The 17,639-nt window shown below is 46.7% G+C and overlaps 1 protein-coding gene across 3 annotated transcripts in view; it reads left to right on the top strand.

The window, feature by feature from the left end:
* Positions 1-17,639, top strand: part of TOM1L2 (target of myb1 like 2 membrane trafficking protein) — a 57,647-nt gene extending 40,008 nt beyond the window's left edge. Inside the window, exons 13-16 of one of the 3 annotated variants that reach the window (XM_071571624.1) lie at positions 2,341-2,406; positions 9,162-9,221; positions 11,691-11,727; positions 12,293-17,639. In XM_071571624.1, coding sequence (XP_071427725.1) covers positions 2,341-2,406; positions 9,162-9,221; positions 11,691-11,727; positions 12,293-12,441 — 312 coding nt within the window. In that variant the 3' untranslated portion in view covers positions 12,442-17,639. The remainder of the gene's footprint in view (positions 1-2,340; positions 2,407-9,161; positions 9,222-11,690; positions 11,728-12,292) is intronic. The other 2 variants (XM_071571625.1, XM_071571626.1) reach the window with 2 other exon arrangements.

Below are 17,639 nucleotides of genomic sequence, written 5' to 3'. Positions count from 1 at the left end.
CCAGTGCAGTGTGAATTGCCTCCCCATGCCTTGGCTGATCCCGCCCTGGTTCTTTCATAAGATGAAATGGGAGTGCTCTGGGCAGCTGGCATGCCTGGCAGCTTGTGCTCTGAGCCAGGGGGAATTTGTGTTGGGAGCCAGCTGGGGTCAGAACAGAGCTGCCTGCCCAGGCCATTCTTCAGTGGGAGCAGGGCCTCAGCCTTGATTTCTCACAGAGCATCCCCTCGACCCCACAAATCTAATCTGCTGCTTCCTGTCCCTGCCCTCCTGCAAAAAGGGTAATTTATAACTCGGGTCAGCCCCGTGACCAGTTTTGAGCTCAGCTCCACAAAACTCACACCAGCTGAGGGAAAAGGGGAAGCACAGGGAGACAAGGGCAGAACTACACTGAGAGTAAGGTGAGAGAGAAATTCTTGAATCCAGAGAGACATCCCAAGCCCCCAGTATGGCTGAGCTATTTTTGGCAGGACCCGGAGAAGCATTTGAGATTCTGCTCTTTGTTCCTGGATAACCAAACACAAGGGGTTTGCATTTAGCTGCTGGTCCAGGGGGCTGTATTCCCTTGGTGGCCTCGGGGTCATGTCCTTATTTATTAACACTTCTGTTCCCAGCCGGTTCTGCTTGAGGCACCAGTGCAATGTGTCATTCACACCAGCAGAGCTGCTGCTCTGCCCCAGGTGTTGTCAGTTCAAAGGGCTGTGGATAAGCTTGTCTGATGGTCAAAGTTTTTTTGGAGCTTTATGGGTTGTGGAACTTGGGGCTCTGAGATGATGTAGAGACTTTCAGCTTCTTTTCAAAGGTCCTGATGACTGTATCATGTAATCAGAAGAGCTTGTTTTGAAATGCAGTCACTCAGTAACTGGTAAACTCTACTTTTTCTCAACTGTTGTGAGGCTTGTGGGTGTCTCTTCTTAAAGGAAATAAAAATTAAACTCTCCTAAAGTTACCAGCCCCAGCATGTGTAGCAAAAAACTGACAGTGCTTAGTAAATGAAAGATAGTCTTTAATTTGGGTAAAGCTAATTTAAGAACAGCTCTAGGGAGGAGCCAAAAGCTTTGCAACACATTCTTCACACATGTCTTGTTCCAGCACAGTTGTCCAGTGGCAGAATTCAGCACATCCGACGTTTCTAATGTAGTCATTCTCAGAATGGTCTGTAGAGAGGAGGTTGATCACGTGGCATTAGCTGTCTTTTAATGTGATTTAGCAGCTGGAAACAAGATGAGCTAAAAATACACTGTTTTCTTAATATTGCTTTTCCATGTTGGGAATTGCTTTTGTTGCCACAGAGTTGTTGCGTGATCACAACTGGGAGGAGAGGTGTCCAAGAAACAATTCTCTGGTGTTACACAGAGAGGAGATGAAATTGGAGTGATTTCCCCTGGTTTTTTTTCCTCAGGAAATGAGACATAAAAGATTTCAGCTGATTCTCCATTACCTGTGGTAATGGGGCCAGGAGGGGTGTCCCATGTGTGCAGGTATCTGGGGAGATGCACATAACACACCAGTGGCTCCAGTTCTGCCAGGGCTGGTGGGCTGGAACTGCTGTGTTCTGACAGTCCCAAGCAAGCCCCTCCACAGCTAGAGATGACTCTGCATCCTGCTCTGGCTCAGGGAGGAGATGCTGAAGGACAAGAAGCCATCTCAGAGAGTTTGTGGTGCTGTGCCATGCAGTCTGCAGCCTGCTCAGGGGAACTGGATGCATCAGCGCTCCTTTAACCTCTGCGCTCTTCAGGAGGGGCCGTTTGAAAGGCTGCCAGGACACTGCAGCAAACTGCCCTGACTTACCCTCCACTCCACACCACTGCTGGAGCTGCTGTGCTGGTGCTGTGGGGCAGAGCCTGTCTGCTGAGGTCAAGGGCGTGAGCAGGGTGTGCTGCAACCCACGGCTTCATAAACAAGGGAAGCTCCACAGAGCGTGACACTGGAGCTTCCAGTGCACTCTGGCTGATTTCAGTAGGTTGTACAGCCTCACTTTTTCTTCTTCTAAGAAGATGACAAACATCAGCCTCACTACTAGCCAGTGACTGTTTTATTTTATTATTATTATTTTTATTTTTAATATCAGCATGAAAGAAGTGCTGAAACACTGTGTACTGTCTGTAGGAAGTGCAAAGTTGGGGGTGAGGTCTGTCCCCCAACAGACAGAGCTGGCAGGCAGCAGAGGGGAACACAGCTGCTGCCAGAAGCTGCTGTAGGCTCTGTGTGTGTGTGTGTGTGTGTGTGTGTGTGTGTGTGTGTGTGTGTGTGTGTGTGTGAAGTTTTTAACTGTTCATATTACTTTATCATGGGTTGTTGCTGTGGTTTCTCTCTTTATGGACCTTTCTGTTCTCAACACAGAGGAGAGGTAAAGGTGGGAACTCAGACATGGAGCCCATAGACAAGTGGCTAATTACACAAGGAATGGTGAGGACTTCACCAGTGAAGCGACTCCTACTGCCCACCCCAGTCCCTGACATAGAATAACCATCCTCTGTTCACCTCTTGTCCTGCCCTATTGAACCGCTTGAAATCAGACAGTACAAGGAGTTTATTTCCCACCTACATCATTACTTGGGGCAAAGGGAAAGATTTACACCAATTTCTGGTTTATACAGCACAAACACCTGTAAACAACTGAATCATTTGTAGGATCCCACGTCACCTTCAGAAGAGGCCTGGGGATCCAACTGGTTCCTTCTACTGTCTTGATTTATTTATGCAGTATCCACTTTTCGAGGGATAAACACAAGTCTCATGGATCTTATTCATAAAGAGGACATTTGCTATTTGTCTTTAAAGCAGCCTTTTCTGTAGTAGTAGTGCTTAACCTCATGGTCTGGAATAAACATAGGGAAGTTGTCGGATCATACCTAATTGAATTGAGAAATGTAGGGATAGTTCTTTATGAAGGGAAGGAAATGGGAGAACTCCTGCTCAGATTTACGTCTTCCACCCCACTGGCATTAAGAATCAGACTCTAAAAGGTACAATAGTGTTTCTGGCTCTAAGGATTTAATTCCTGTGTCTAGTGATGCCAGTGCCTGATAAAATCAGGCTTCTGAAGATCACTGAACCTGTGCACATTTTGTCCTTGTTTGAAGTTGTCCTTCATCATCGTGCTTGCAGAGAGAAGTTCAAAGCCTGCTTTAGTTGCAGAAGCAAGAAGTAGGGAAAAAATAGCCTCAGCTATGCCTTAAAGCCACGTTCTAAGACCAGTTTTATACCTTTGGATGATGTAATCCATCACTTTAAATGTTTGAGATTAGTACCAATAATGTGACCTAACTGTAGAAAATCCTCCTGAGACAATCCTGGCTACAGCTGAGTTCAGAAGGGTGCAGGGACAATTCCCTTTGGGCTGTGGTGTGCTGGCAGTGCAGTGTCAGGAGGCCCAAGGAGCAGGAATGCCTCACTCCAGGGAGAGCCCTGAATGTCCCAGACTAAGCTGCCCAGTGCTAAAAAAAGAGAACCAGCCCAGAAAGTTTAATGTTGAGCAAATCCAGAGTGTGCAGTATCAACTCTGGGAAACCCTTTACATTTATTCTTCTGGATTTAGGGCTAATCTAGATTATTTCTCAGGGCCAGTTTGGGTGTTTATCCCAGGTTTGCATGGCTGGTGCACACCCAGTGATTGGACCTGTGTTGCATCTGCCTGTCCATGCAAGCACCCAAAAGCAGTTCCATGCCTGCTCACACATATGGATAAACCCACTGTAGATACCTGTGCTTGGGAGCCAAAGTGTCATTTGAGTGTTTTCTGAGACCCACAGCTTGTAAGATGAGAGTGAAAAGCTGTAAAATGAGCAGCAGTATCAGCTTTGCCTGTGATGCTGTTGACTGTGGCTCACAGAGGCTCTCGCTGTTTGGTGGCTCTGTTGCAGCCAGGGATGTGCTGTGCCACTGTTAGATTTTCATCCATAATGAATAATCCAGTGATTGAGTTAGTTCCTCTTCTTTTCCTTTCCACTGTTTACAAGAGCGGGGAAGCATGAAATCGGCACCCCTGCTGTTCACACCACTCACACCACTGCTTTATTAAAAAAACAAACAGCATATTCCTTCATTGGCTTGTGGTTATTCAGTCTGGAAAAAGGATACTGCAGCATTCATGGAGGCATATGGATTTGGGGAGGGAAGGGGGTTGGGCTGTCCAACCAGTCGCTGCTCTTACAAACCTGTCACCTTGTTTGTATGCTAAATATGAGAGAGAAATACCCAAAATAAAACTAAACTAATCATTAACTCCGTTTCTCTCTTAACTGGCTGTAGTTCTTAACTGTATTTATTAATATGACCTGTAGCATTTGCAGTGCCAGTGTATGACTAGAATCCCAGGTATGAACTTGATGTGCCCTCTCTATGGCAACCTTCTGTCCTTCTGAGATGAGGGGGAAAGAGGGGCAGGCTGACACTGCTGTTCCCTGTGCCTGTACAACACTGAGACCACTCCAAGGGAACTCTCCACCTGCCAGAGTGGTTCTCACATCCCTCCTGACCTGACATTGTTCTGTCCAAACTGTGATACATTTCAGCTTAGGGCTGAGTCCTCCTCACTCCATTTCTGTGCATCCCTGTTCACCACACACCTCTGCAGGGGCAGTCTCTGGTTATACTCTCCCAGTGAATTTGGCAGTGTTGTTCTTGTTTCAGCTTATCCTGTGGCTCAGTTCTGCTGGTGAGGTGATGCCAGGGCCATGCAGGCACAAGCCACATCTTTATCCATTCTAGCTCTGCCAACAAAACTAATGTAGACAAAATGATATTGGCCAGAAAATGTTTCTGGTTCCAACATGACTTAGGGATGGGAGATGAGCTGTTCAGTGCTGGATCTGTCTGCAGTGTGAGGTCAGGGGTTTGCTATGCAGGTATCACATGGGTCTGTATCAGCAGCTCTTAAGTCAGACCTTACCATAAAGCCACAGGTAGTATCAGTTCCTTTTTCATGAGATTGGGCAGATATTGAGATTTGCATGAATATATTCCTTTGATAGAATAATCTGTCACCACAAATGGATTATTTGTTATGAAAGTGAGAAGCAGGTGTTGCTTAAGCCACCACGTCAGGACATTAATTGGGACAGTGGCAGGGGAATGATGAAACTGAACCAAAAATTACCAAAAGTGATGTGAACAACTGTCAGCATTGTATCTTGACCACCAGCAGTGTGCCTGGCTAGAGAGGAGAGCCCTCTCTGTGATAAAGATGTGGGAGTAAAGATTAAATGAAACCTCTGTTAATGAGTAACCAAGTGGGATTCCGCTATGTGTGCCTTCAAGAGAGAGATAGGATCTGAGATGTGGAAATCACTCAGGTAACTGAGACTGCTGAAATGTGTCACTTCTTGGAGACTGAAGTGCTTGAACTGTGGGTAAAACAAAAAACAGACATGAGAAGATCTCATTTATTCTCTGTGGTAGGACCCCTCTTCCTTTTGAAGGCAATCAGGTGTGTTCCCTTAGCTGAAGACCCCATGGATCTCCTTACCTGTCCCAGCTGTGACATTTTGGAGAGTGCTGGACAAGGATGATCCAATACCCCACATGAACAAGGTCTGTCACTGTCTGGACACGCCTGTCCGAGCCAGATGGGCTGGTTGTTGTACGGGCACAACAGGCTCTGCTGGGGAACACGCGGCACCCGCGCTCTGCCTTCCCCGTCTGTGCAATGTGTAAAAACAGTTACAAGTGATCAAGTCGTTAATTTAGTCCTTACATGTGAAGTCAAGCGTGTTCTAATATTGAGGGCAGGCAGCTATTTCAAGATCGCAACAGCTTTAAATAGATGGTAGGGCTGTAGTAGTAAGTTGGAGTCCCTTACTAGTGTGCTCTTAGTGCTGCTGTAGGAATGACAGACCCTTCCTTACTACTCCTAACCAACAAGGAGTAACAACTAACCAGGTACTGGTGTCAGCTTTGTTAAACATCTAGAAAGAAGTGGAATTAACTAAGCTATTACAAGGCAGTAGTCTAGCAACAATTAGCATAAACCTTGTTAAACATTTTAAGAACATTAATGAGCTCACCTAGAGACCTGAATTGTCATTTCATACCTGCTTCTTTTCCAGTGGGATAATTTTTAATAGAAATAAAATGTGATAATAATAACCTTAAACTGTCTTTTTAAGGGTAGAATATTGGATCTTATGACTTGTGAGGAAATGTATTGGCAATACTCTTTGGCTTTTGATTGCTAGTGAGAACATCAACACAATCTAACTTAGATAAGCAGGAACTTGAATTCCAGGTTCCTGTGGGGTTTGTGGGATTGAACACTTGCTTTTGTTCTCCCAGCCCTCCTCTTCCATTTCCCTTTCAGGACTGTTGGGATGATCCCACTCATAGGATTTTCCGAAGACTAAATAAAAAAGGAATTTGAACAATCAGCCCAACTTTTAATTAAAGCCAGTTACTTAAAGCACCCAAAAATATTTTGTGACTTAATTTCCATTTACTTTGAGTGTAGACTTTTAAAAAAAGAAATCACAATATCTTTATAAAAACAGCTCTTGCAGCCAGCACTGACTATCTGGGGAACTGTCTTGCCAAGTCTGAGAGCTTCACTAGACCATGGGTGTTTGCATAATCAAAGTATTAACAAGGCAGTATTCCATTCCACAGCCTTTTCCATGTAGTCTGTGGCTGCCACTGCTGTTTGTTCCCAGAAACTATTGTCTTTTTTTTAATGTGTAAACTAGTTAATTTATTTTTACATCTCTCCTGTTGGGATTTAGGGATTAGTTAACAAAACTTCCCTCCAGATTTTTCAGTTTAGGGCTTTTGGAAGGGGAAGACTTGCCAAATACCCAAGTGACTGGCGAAAAATGAACTTCCCTGTGTGGTCGGTTTAAAATGAAACATAAATGATACAATGTTATAGTTAAAATAATTTAAAACTTCCAGTTGCTCTTTGAGAGTTTTCCCCCCTCTTTATTCTGGTATAAATTAAACATAACGTGTGTAATCCATGTTTTACAAGGAAAATGGGGCTCAGAGTCTGAGGAAGGTAAATGGGAAGGTTGAGCATGGAAGGAGCAATAGACACAAACCCTCAGCTCTTCTGTGGAGTGCTGGGAAACAGGGGAAGCTTTTTAAAAGGTCAGTGCTGAATAGCAAACGGCTGACACGCTCAAATGTTTATCTTACAGCTTTGTCTGCTTCTCTGCAAGAAGTGTTCTTGCACTTCTGAGGGCTTTGTTTGTTTGTTATAAGTAGCTCAAGCTGAAAGTAGGATTCCTTTTTTGCTTTTTTTTCTTTCTATTTTAAAAAGAAACCTTACAGAACACCACAGCACAAACTCCTGTGCTGCTGAGCTGTTCTTTGAGGACTCCTGCAAACTCAAGAGCCCTGTGATTGTCAGGAATCCAGGACTTGATCAGTCATCTGTCATGTTTTCAGGATAACCAAGATTTCATCTGCTGTTCCTTCCAGAACACAGACCACAGGACTGCCACGCTTTTTAGAACACTTGCTATTATTTTTATAGGATCATAGAATCCTGGAATGGTTTGGGTTGGAAAGAAAGATCATCCCATTCCACCCCTGTGCCATAGGCAAGGACACCTTCCACTATCCCACGTTTCTCCAAGCCCCATCTAACCTGGCCTTGAACACTCCCAGGGCTGGGGCAACCACAGCTTCTCTGCCAAGCTGTGCCAGGGCCTGCCCACCCTTCTAGGCAGGAATTTCTTCCCAATATCCCATCTAAGCCTGTACTCTGACAGTGGAAAGCCATTCCCCCTTGTCACTCCAGGCCCTTGTCCAAAGTCCCTCTCCATCTCTCTTGGAGCCCCTTTAGGCACTGTTTTCCATGAATGGTGTTCACAGAAAATTGACCTCCTCAGTAGGAAGGGCCATTTGATTCCACAATAAAATTCCAGAGGAGCTTTGCTAAACAGCCTCAGCCTGTGCTGCCACCTCTGTGATCCAGCATCTGTCTGTCTTGCTCTGCTAGAAGTGCCTGAGAAACTTCATTTCCCAGCAAATTTCTGTGAGGGACTTCAAGGAAAGCTGTGGAGAACCCCTGACACCTTTTCTGCCTAGGAAATCCCCTCCAGCAGTGCCAGGTCTCCTGCCTGCCAGCCCCAGTGCTTGGCTGCCGTCCTCTGGCTTGGAACCTGCATGTCTGACATTGTTTTCCAAGTATTTTTCAGGTTGGCCTTACGAGATCTATTGTGGTGTTTTCCTGTTTACCTCGGCAGGCCTCTGTTGTATTTAGCAGTGTAGTTAAGTCAGGAAATTCTACACCTAATACCAGTAATTTCCCTGCACTGACCCAGTTGCCTCTAGTGTGAAATCGCTGCACTTCAGCTGCCTCTGCGCTGCCTGTTGCAATCACACCAATGCCTGGGTGTTAAAATATCCCTGGAGACCTCCAGGCGAGCTCTGAAGAGCCGAGGGCAGCGTGTGCTGCAGCTCTGGAGCTGAGGGCAGTGTGTGCTGTGCTCTCCTCTGCCCCATCCTCCTCTTCACCCTCACCTTTGAGACTCCACACTTTGCACTGGTGCACATTGGGTTCTCCAGCCCCACTGCCGAGGGTCACCCCTGGCAGAGGTGTAGGAATAGGGAGCTGGGACAGGTTTGCTTTAAAACGTTGTGTCAAGGCTTGCCAGGACTCGGTGGTGTGGTGGGAGGAGGTCCTGGGAGGAAGCATGACTGTACCTGGGCTCTGACTCCGCCACCTGCGGGGAAAACCAGGTTGTTTTCATAGGAGTGTTGCCTGAAGACTTTGAGCCCCTCTTTTTGCTAACTCTTCACTGTGGCTAATACTCATTTAAAAAAAAAAAAAAGATGTAAATTTAACATTTCAAAACCCAACTGATATCCAGTATTCTACCCTTAAAAGCTTTTCACGATCAAGATTAGAATCATCAGTCCATCTTGATGGTTTTAATGTGTGGTCGAGAAGTTACCCGTCTTACGCTGGCATCATCATGTCATTCCCCATAATCTTTCTCTTGTTTTTTTTTAGCCTTGTTGTTCATAATTTCCTTTCCAAGTTGTTTCTTTATTTGAAATGCCATTTATATTTTGTTGCCTTTTTTTTTTTCCAGCACATCTTACATCTTTGTTTTTGTTTTGTTTTCAATCTTATTTCTGGCGTTTTCCATCGCTCTGTGGCCATGATTGTGGATGTGTTTTGGTTTTTGCCTGCCTTGCTGTTCTCTCGCTGCACTCCCTAGATCCCTGTTGCACAGTCCTCTGTCATGGATGACATTGAGGAGTGGCTCAGTACCGACTTGGTGAGACTCTTTATATTTTCATTTTTCACTTGTACGGGTAACTTTCAATGCATTGCTGAGTTCCTGGTACTTCTTGTAGCAGGAAGCAGTGAAACTTCCCAACCAGAGAGCCTGGTCCCCTTTTAAAGGAATATATAAGCAGGAAGAGACAGGGTCATGTTCAGCAACTCAATACACTTTTTTTCTGAGCTGTTCTATTTTCCCTTCTCCATGTGAACATCACAGAATAACCTGTGTTCCAGAAATCATGAGATTCTGGTCCCCAAGCAGGGGAGCATTAAACATGGGTTGTAGTTTTCTCCACCAGGCTTAAAGCCCATGTTTAAAGCTGAATTATTTAGGCAGGATCTAAGTTCATGCTTATGTTGAGGCATGTTTTAAGAGATGCTGGATCAGGGCTTAGATTCCTTTCAAATCAAGATGTCTTTGTTAAACTGGCAGGCAATCTTGACGTGTTTCATAATAGTAATAATAAAAGTTTACAACTTTCAGTTTCTCCTAAATGATTATTGTCTGGTAATTATTAAACAAACAAACAAACAAAAAGCAGAACTAAAAGGAGCTTTTCCTTCACTCTGGAGTTTCTTTTGCTGTCCCAACACACATTTGGTTTGAGCAGGGTACAACTAGTACACATTTATTCTGGGTTTTTTTGAAAGCAAGCATCTGACTCAAATTAACCAAGTGCATTTTGGGGCTGGGTGGTGGGTTGTGTTCATACTGTTCTTTTAAACATGGTTTCAGTGAACTGAACTTGTGGTCACCATATCCCCAGGGATCATCTCCTTCCATTTTCCAGCTTTAGACAGAAAACTCCCTACTTTTTAGGGTCTCTTCCAGCCCTTTGCTGTTGCCTGTTCAGCTGGGAGCTGTGGAGTTCAGGCTCCTGGCTCTGGCAGCAGAGCTGCCAACAGGCTGTGGCACGTCAGCCCTCCTCTCCAGCACCAGCAGAGCTGGCTGGACTGGAAGGGAGAAAAATCCCCAGCTTTCCAAAGGTGCCTGAAGTGCTTAAACAGATTCTGTGTTCAGTGTTTGAGTTTGGCTGTCTCTGAAATGTCACTGGGTTCCAGATGCAGGTAGGTTTGTCAGGCCCCAGCACAGGAGTCCCCTTCAAATTTAATTACAAACTGGCCTCATTTTGTTAAAGAAATACAGTAAATGTAGCATGTCCACTCTGCTTAAGCTATAAACTTTTGTCTTTGGCGTTTAAATTAATTTAATGGGAGAGAAGATCTGATGGAGAGAGATGGAGGTAGCTCTGTGCATCTGTCATGCCCTGGACAGTCCTGCCTAAAAGGAGCAAAGCAGAGAAGTTTCCTGTAAATGCCTGAGCAAGCCTGGGGGTGCAGCAGAGAGAAGCCCTCTGAGAAAGTTTGGACTGGAGTTTTGGTTTTCACTCTGGGTCCTCCCCTTCCTTTTTATGTTCATGGTTCATTTCAGTTCTCTGCTTCCCATCTGAGGAAGTTACAGGTTAGGTTAGGTAATTGTTATTTATTTCCTTACCCTTTTTTTGGGTACTCTGGGACAAACTCTGCCTGGGAAGCAGTGGCTGCTGTGTGAACCTTTGGAAGCCTCAGGGCAGCAGGAAACCAGGAGATGCTCAGGCACTAAAAACCCTTGTGAGGCCAGTCAGGATGTTCCTACTCTCCTGGCAGAGAAGCCAGATACAGACAAATACTTTTCTTTTTCAAATCACCTTCAACATCAGGTTTTAAGCTAGTATTTTTATCCATCTTTAATATCCTTATAGATTGACAAGGATGCATATCCTTGAACTTTGAATTTCCTTAATGGATATTCATATGTTGAAATGTGTACAGCTGGTAGAAATGCAGTGACCCCCAGGCATTCCCAGCCTTTGATTCTCATGAAGAGACACTAACTGCCATTAAATCCTTCATCCAGCCCACCCTGGATTTGTGTTTGTACAGCATGGATACAGGAAAGCTGCTGTATTTTTGTATGGATTCTAAAATGAACTCCCACAGGAGGAATGTTGGCCCCAAATGATTTTGCAGCTCGTGTCCTTTGTCAGCTAAAAGTGCATTTTATTTGAAGAGACAATGCAAACCACAGTTCTGACTTTCTTCAGGACTGTGTGACAGAAAAGATGCCATCTGGTACAGTGTGTGTGTGAGTCATGCAGCTCAGTTTTGGACCAGAATTACTGTCTGAAGGGGAAACAGCGCTGGAGTGACATTCAGATCCAACAGGGGAAGCTTAGCCATCCACCAGCAATCTTCCAGAACATCTCAGTGCTCGTCCTCCTGCTCTGCAGTGCAGTGAAATGTCAGTCCCCACTGCCCTCCCGATATGGGAGCCATGTGATTTCCCCAGGTCGCCCTGCTCTGATGGTTAATATGTGGAAACAAGTGGTGGGAACTGTCCAGTTGTATTAAAGGTAGAGGGGATGAGAGGGAAGGGGAAGCGCTGCCTGTGTGCTCACGTGCCTTTTTGTTCCCTTTACAGAAAGGCAACGAACTGGAAGAAGGAGTGACCAGTGAAGGTAAGCAGAGATGCCCATGGCTATGAGCCATTCTCAGGTTAGTGCTCAGATGGAATTTGCTTTGATCCCTGCTGAGATGCTGCCCTCTCCTAGCCTGATGTTCCCCAGCAAATGCTTCCATGCTTGGAAAGGCAGGAGGAGAGCATTTCAGAGCAAAAGGTTCATGTTTATGGTGTGGGGAGCCCTCCTGGCTGTAAGTGTTTCCCTGCCATCTTCCTTGGCTGAGCACTGTGTTTGTGCCAGCAGGAACGTGTCCCCAGGCTGCTCAGCCCTTTGGAATGACGTTTCCCTGGTTCTGTCACAGCCAGTGGCATAGCGTGGGTTTGACTCCAGCTGCTGCCTGAGCTCGGGTGTCTCCAAGGACGGCTGTACCCTTTCCTGAGGAAGTCAGGCTGTGCCAGTATGTGTGCCTGCAAACACAGCCCGATGGGATGCCAGGCACTGGAATTTTAACCCTGGGACAACAGACACTGGAATTTCAGCCCCTGCTAACTTCTGTCCTTGGGGCCTCACAGTCCCAGGTCTCACCCGTCTTCCTTCTTTTTTTTTTTTTTTTGCATTGCAGAGTTTGACAAATTTTTAGAAGAGCGGGCCAAAGCAGCAGAGATGGTTCCCAATCTGCCATCCCCTCCCGTGGAAGCCCCTACCCCTCCAACAAATCCTTCCAGCAGGAAAAAGCAGGAGCGCTCAGAGGATGCCCTCTTTGCACTGTGAAGGTGGCTCGGAGCTGCCCTCCCACCCCTGTGCTCAGCGGGCCAATGTCGCTGTCAGGCCACTTTGTCCTCCCACAGTCCTTGGCTAACAACAACCTCTTCCCTCCCATTTCATAGTTTGCTTCTCCTTCTCCCCCTCCCCAAATGATCCACCCCCATGAGCTGACTCTTTCTATTTAAATCCAACACTATTCCTGCCAGACCACGATTCTCCAGCACTCGCTTAATCCCCTCCTTCCTGTCCCAGCTGCACAAAACCAGCTCTTGATGCTGAAAACCCCTTCAGAATGAACTAGTACGTCACACTGGGCTGAAACAAAAGCCCAGGGGGGAGAGAGCAGCCTTGCCCTTCAATTTATGTAGGGATCATCCTCTTCTGTAGGCAGGTCCTGCCAAGTAGACGGCTCTGTCAATCAGCATGTAATTGACTGAGCTGGAATGTTCAGGAGGAGTGTGTCTTTATTTTTAGATAAAATGTTAATGTATTGGCTTTCGTGTCGGATTCGGCAGCAAGGAACAACTGTTCCCCTTTCAACATGTGCTTCACAAGTTAAAATCCTTTACTCTCCCACTCACACATCTCCTGGTACCATATGGTCGTCGCTTTTCCCCACTTTCTGTGGCGTTTCATTTCTAAATCTCACAGGGTATTTTTTGCCTTGTGTTTTATCTGGGCTTGCTCTAATTTGAAGCAGTCTGTTGGCCATGTCCAGTAGCTCTGGCAGTTGATGAGGATGGAAAATGCTGGGCTAAATGGATGCTGTAACGTTGATGGAGGAAGCACCTCATTCTTTAGGAGGGCACTCTCACACAAGGAGTTTTCCTGGTGTGTTTGCCTTTTAAAATAGCTCAGTTATTTTTTCCTTACCTTAGATTCCTTCTTGGGTGACTGTGGAGCTCTGCATTTGTTGTAAATAACATCCATGCAGATGGATGGGACTTGCTTATGGATGGGGGTGTGAACTGAGGTTCCTGGATTCCCTGCCATGCCTGGTAGGATAGACTTGCTGGTTCTTGGGGGTAGGGATGAGAAAAAAAGGCCCAGAGGCTTGTATGGAATGCTGAGGGAGATGGCTACCATGGAGGGATTAGCCATGCCAGCCTGTGCTGGAGGTGAAACTCCGCATTTCCTTCTAGTTCTGGACCTGAGAAAGTGTTGGATGACTGTGGCTGTGCTATTTATAATTTTTGGAGTGTCCTTTAATCCCTCTACCCTTTATTAACACCCAGTTCCTACAGCACTTCAGTCTCAGTGCAAACAAGCATATTCCCTTGCTTGCCAGAGGCATGGCTGAGAGTGCTGCTCCTCTGGAGCTGCCAGAAGGGATTCCAGCATGTGTGCCTGCCTTGCTGGGCTGACAGGAGCAGGCAGCTCCAGCCATCACTGCATCCCCCAGCGTGTTCCTTGGGAGGAAGCCAGTGGCGCAGGATGGCAGGATCAAAGAGAGAGCTGAGCAGTGCATGGCAGGAGAATCTCCCATCCTGACAGAGAGGCATTTTATCAGCTGAACGCCCATGCAGGCGGGAGGCTCCAGCCCCTCTTCCTCAGGACACTCCTTGGCTTAGGCAACCTGCCACTTCCCTCTGACCAGACATGTTTGAGCTTCCTGGGACACTGATGTGTGTCGAGCTCTCATGGAAGTTGCCCTAGACCAAGTGATAGAAGCTTTTATCTCAGCTTAGTAATTTCAGCCCATGCCACATTCTCTTTGGGAGGTTGTGACACACGAAACCTGTTACCAAATGGCCTGATGGCAGCACTAAGGGACTGTGAGAGCAGCACATTAATTTCTGAAGGGGAGTGTTGGTGCAGGATTTCCAGGCTGTCCAAGGTCAGGAATCACTCTGTGCCCTCCCTTCTCATCATCTCCTCTGTCCCACCCTGCCTGCATCCTCTTCCAGGATCCCTCCTTATGCAGCTGGGCCCAGGCCAGGCTGCCCTGCCACCCCTCTGCACCGATGTGCCACCTCATTGCTGCTCTGTAGGTCACTGTTCCCTGGAGCATGGCTTGCAAGCAGACAGGGAAAACCAGTGTAAGGGTGGAGATAGCTTGGGGATCAATCTTATCTCCCCACATGCTGGCCCTTTCCCCGGCTGAAGCCCTTCTGTGTAGGTCTGCAGAGGGTTTCCCATTCCATCTTCTCCGTAGCAAATGGAACATGCCAGGACAGTCTGCCTCGGCTTCACTGTGTGCTGCTGCTCTCACCCACTGCCTCACTCTCAACACAAGGTGAGCCCAATGCTCAGGGATTGGCACTGCCAGCTCCAGCCTTGCTGCAACATGTCAGATGTGGCCACCAGTTCCCAGAAACCTGAGGAAACTTCTGCAGCAACGCTGATTTGATTTCAGACAGAGTCTGGTGATCGCCTGAGCAGTCTCACCAGCACAGAATGAATTGCTGGTATTCCTGTCAATGCGAAAAGCTCCGTGGGTGTTTTAAGTGTGTATTTTATCTTCTAAATCCTTGAAACACATTGACCCTGTAAATGGCCACATCAGGTGATTCTAAGCATGTTAATCCAGCTTTCCTGCCAAGCCGGAGGAGATAATCACATTGCTCAGGCCTGGGGACAGTCAGATGGTGCAGAGTGGCACAGATATCACCGGTGCTGTCACCGAGCCCCCACTGTGTCCCACTGCTGTGGGACTGCTGGTCCTGTCCCCCACCCCTACACCAAAACCTGCTGGGGGCAGTGTGCTGTTAATGCTTCTTTCTGTTGCACTAAACCTGTCCTGGGACATCCAAGGTGTTGCTTTAGGGAGAATCTGGTCCCTTTCTGGAAGATTCTGCAAAGCTGTCAGTGACTGCTCCCTCCAGCTGGGAGGAAAAGAGATGGAATGAGAAGGGTGGGGCTGGGGGAGATACAGAGTGTGTGTTGGCTCACCTTGAGAGGCCTTTCTGGTGCATGCAGCCTTAGGCACTCCATGGTCCCTGCTGATGCTCCACGTTATCTTCTGGAAAACCAGGAAACTGCTTGCAGGGGGTGGCAGGTGCCGTTGGCACAAGCAATGGCTTTGCTGGAAGTAGAGCAGCTCCCAGGAGATGCCTCCCTTGGGAGAAAACATACTTTTGGAAGGACCCTGGATGAGTCCGGAGCCCAGAGCCACCAGACCTGGCTCTCAGGGCTGGAAGCACTAAAGGGAACAGAATGGATGGTTTAGCCCAAACCTTTAACAAATACAAGAGCTACGATAGAGCTTCCCAAATGTCCTGTATCAGGATATCTCATCTTCCCTTGTCCTCTTGTGGTCTTCAGAAAACTGGAGTGGTGGGAACTGTTTGAGGGAAAGGGAAGGGGTTTTCCACTTCAGGAGACCAACCTCTCAGTATATTCTTCCTCCGCTTTCACTTCAAGTGTTTCCTCTGTGCAAATGGTCAGAGGACTTGTGTGGCCCCGACACATGTGACAACAGGGATGGAGCTGCAGCCTGATCCACCTTCCATAAGAAATAACATCCCAGCGCTTTCTAGGCATAGTAGGAATCACAGCTTGACACTCAGTGACACTAAATTATTCTCGGGGTCCTTTGTAAGTTCTAATCATGTGCTCTTCTAGGTTAAAATATTTATTTTGTCAATATATTTTCTTTCCAGTGTGTTTTTAACCTTTTCTGTTAACCCTTCATGTGCTGAGATGTAAGAAATGAATGGTTTCTATTTAAATATATTCTTGGGGTTTTTTATTTTAATTGTTCTGTGTAGATTTCAGCTGCATCTTCAGCAGGTGTAATAGATAACAATGTGCTGTACAGACATTTAGGGTGTTTAGGATGTAGGTAAGGCTCATAGGAGAACTGCTCATAAAAACGTAGCATGGTGTCTCTTAAAGGGAACAGCATAAATGCAGACTGGTCCATACTGGGACCATCACGTAGCCTCCAACATACCTTTTCCCTTCCAATTATCACAGCCTCTGTCTCTGGGATATGCTGATCAAACCAGCTCTGCCATTCCCAGGGCTGGTTTTGCACCTCCAAGCTGAAGGATTTACAGTGAGGATTTCTGTTTGTTTGACTTTGGGTTTTTTTATGGGATACATTGGCTGTTTCCACTTTGAAATGGAGGACTCGGAGCTGGCTGTGGTGGCGAGATGTTTCCCTCCAGTGGTGGAAGAACAGATCCAGGCCGTGGTTTTAGGCCCAGGGCAGGAGTGATGGTCCCTCCCTGAGCTCCACGGGAGTCCTGGCTGTTCCTGCTTCTCCATTCCCTGCCCTCCTACCGTCACCCATGAGGACAGGACATGGAGCCCAGGGGAGCAAACACAGCTGCATTTCCAACACTGTTTCATCCAATGAGTTGTTGAGTCTCTCCTGGCTGCTGGGAGTCCTGGAGTGGGAACTGCTTGTGCTATCTCCATCCCCATCCATCCCTGTCCAGCTCCGTCATTGTTTACCTCCTAAAGGTTAACCACAAGGCTTGTGGAGCCTCCCCTGGAAAAAAACAGCTCAGGACAGTTATTTTTATGGAAATAATGAAGCAGTGAGTGGATTTAGAGCCATCTCAGAGGTAACCCTTCCACTGCTGGGGGCTCCCACTGGCCAAGGAGATGAGGCAGAGTCCCCTTGCCAGGTGCCCACGCAGCACCTTCCATCCATCCCTCCCAAACTGCAGCTTCTGGAGCAGGCTGTACCTGTCTGCTCCAGCCCCAGGCTGCCCACCCCTCCTCCTCACCTGGAGAGAGGGGAGGGTGTGTATCACCAAGAGCTGATGGGCCTTAAGCAGCACCAAGCTCCGGTGCCAGTTCTTTTTAGCCCATGGCAAAGCCACTCCAAACGTCCCACCCTGCTCCATGTTTTTATGAGTACGAGCTCCTCATTCCATACATGTTCCTATGAGCTGTCATTAACCCTACAAACGTAACCTGTGTAATAGCTTCTCTGTATATTACAGCTGTAGGCTTTCCAGATAAAAGTGGATAATATTTATTTACTGAAGATACTGGATATTTTTTTGTTTGGGAATGGGATAGGGGGAGAAAGGGGACATAACTGTTTAAAGAGATTGACTATGTAAAGAGAAACAAAATACACAAAAAGCAGAGAAACCCAACACTAAAACATTGCTGTATTCATGTAGAAAGTGATTCCATTAAGGACAGGACAACTGTATTAATCTGCCATTGTTTAACTTGCTCCAGAAATCATCTCCTTGGTTCCTGCATGTGAGATATTCCAATAAATACACTATTAGTGTGAA

Source organism: Pithys albifrons, chromosome 16 (assembly GCF_047495875.1).
Source record: "Pithys albifrons albifrons isolate INPA30051 chromosome 16, PitAlb_v1, whole genome shotgun sequence".
NCBI classification, from domain to species: Eukaryota; Metazoa; Chordata; class Aves; order Passeriformes; family Thamnophilidae; genus Pithys; species Pithys albifrons.
This window is presented reverse-complemented; position numbering and strand designations above follow the sequence as displayed.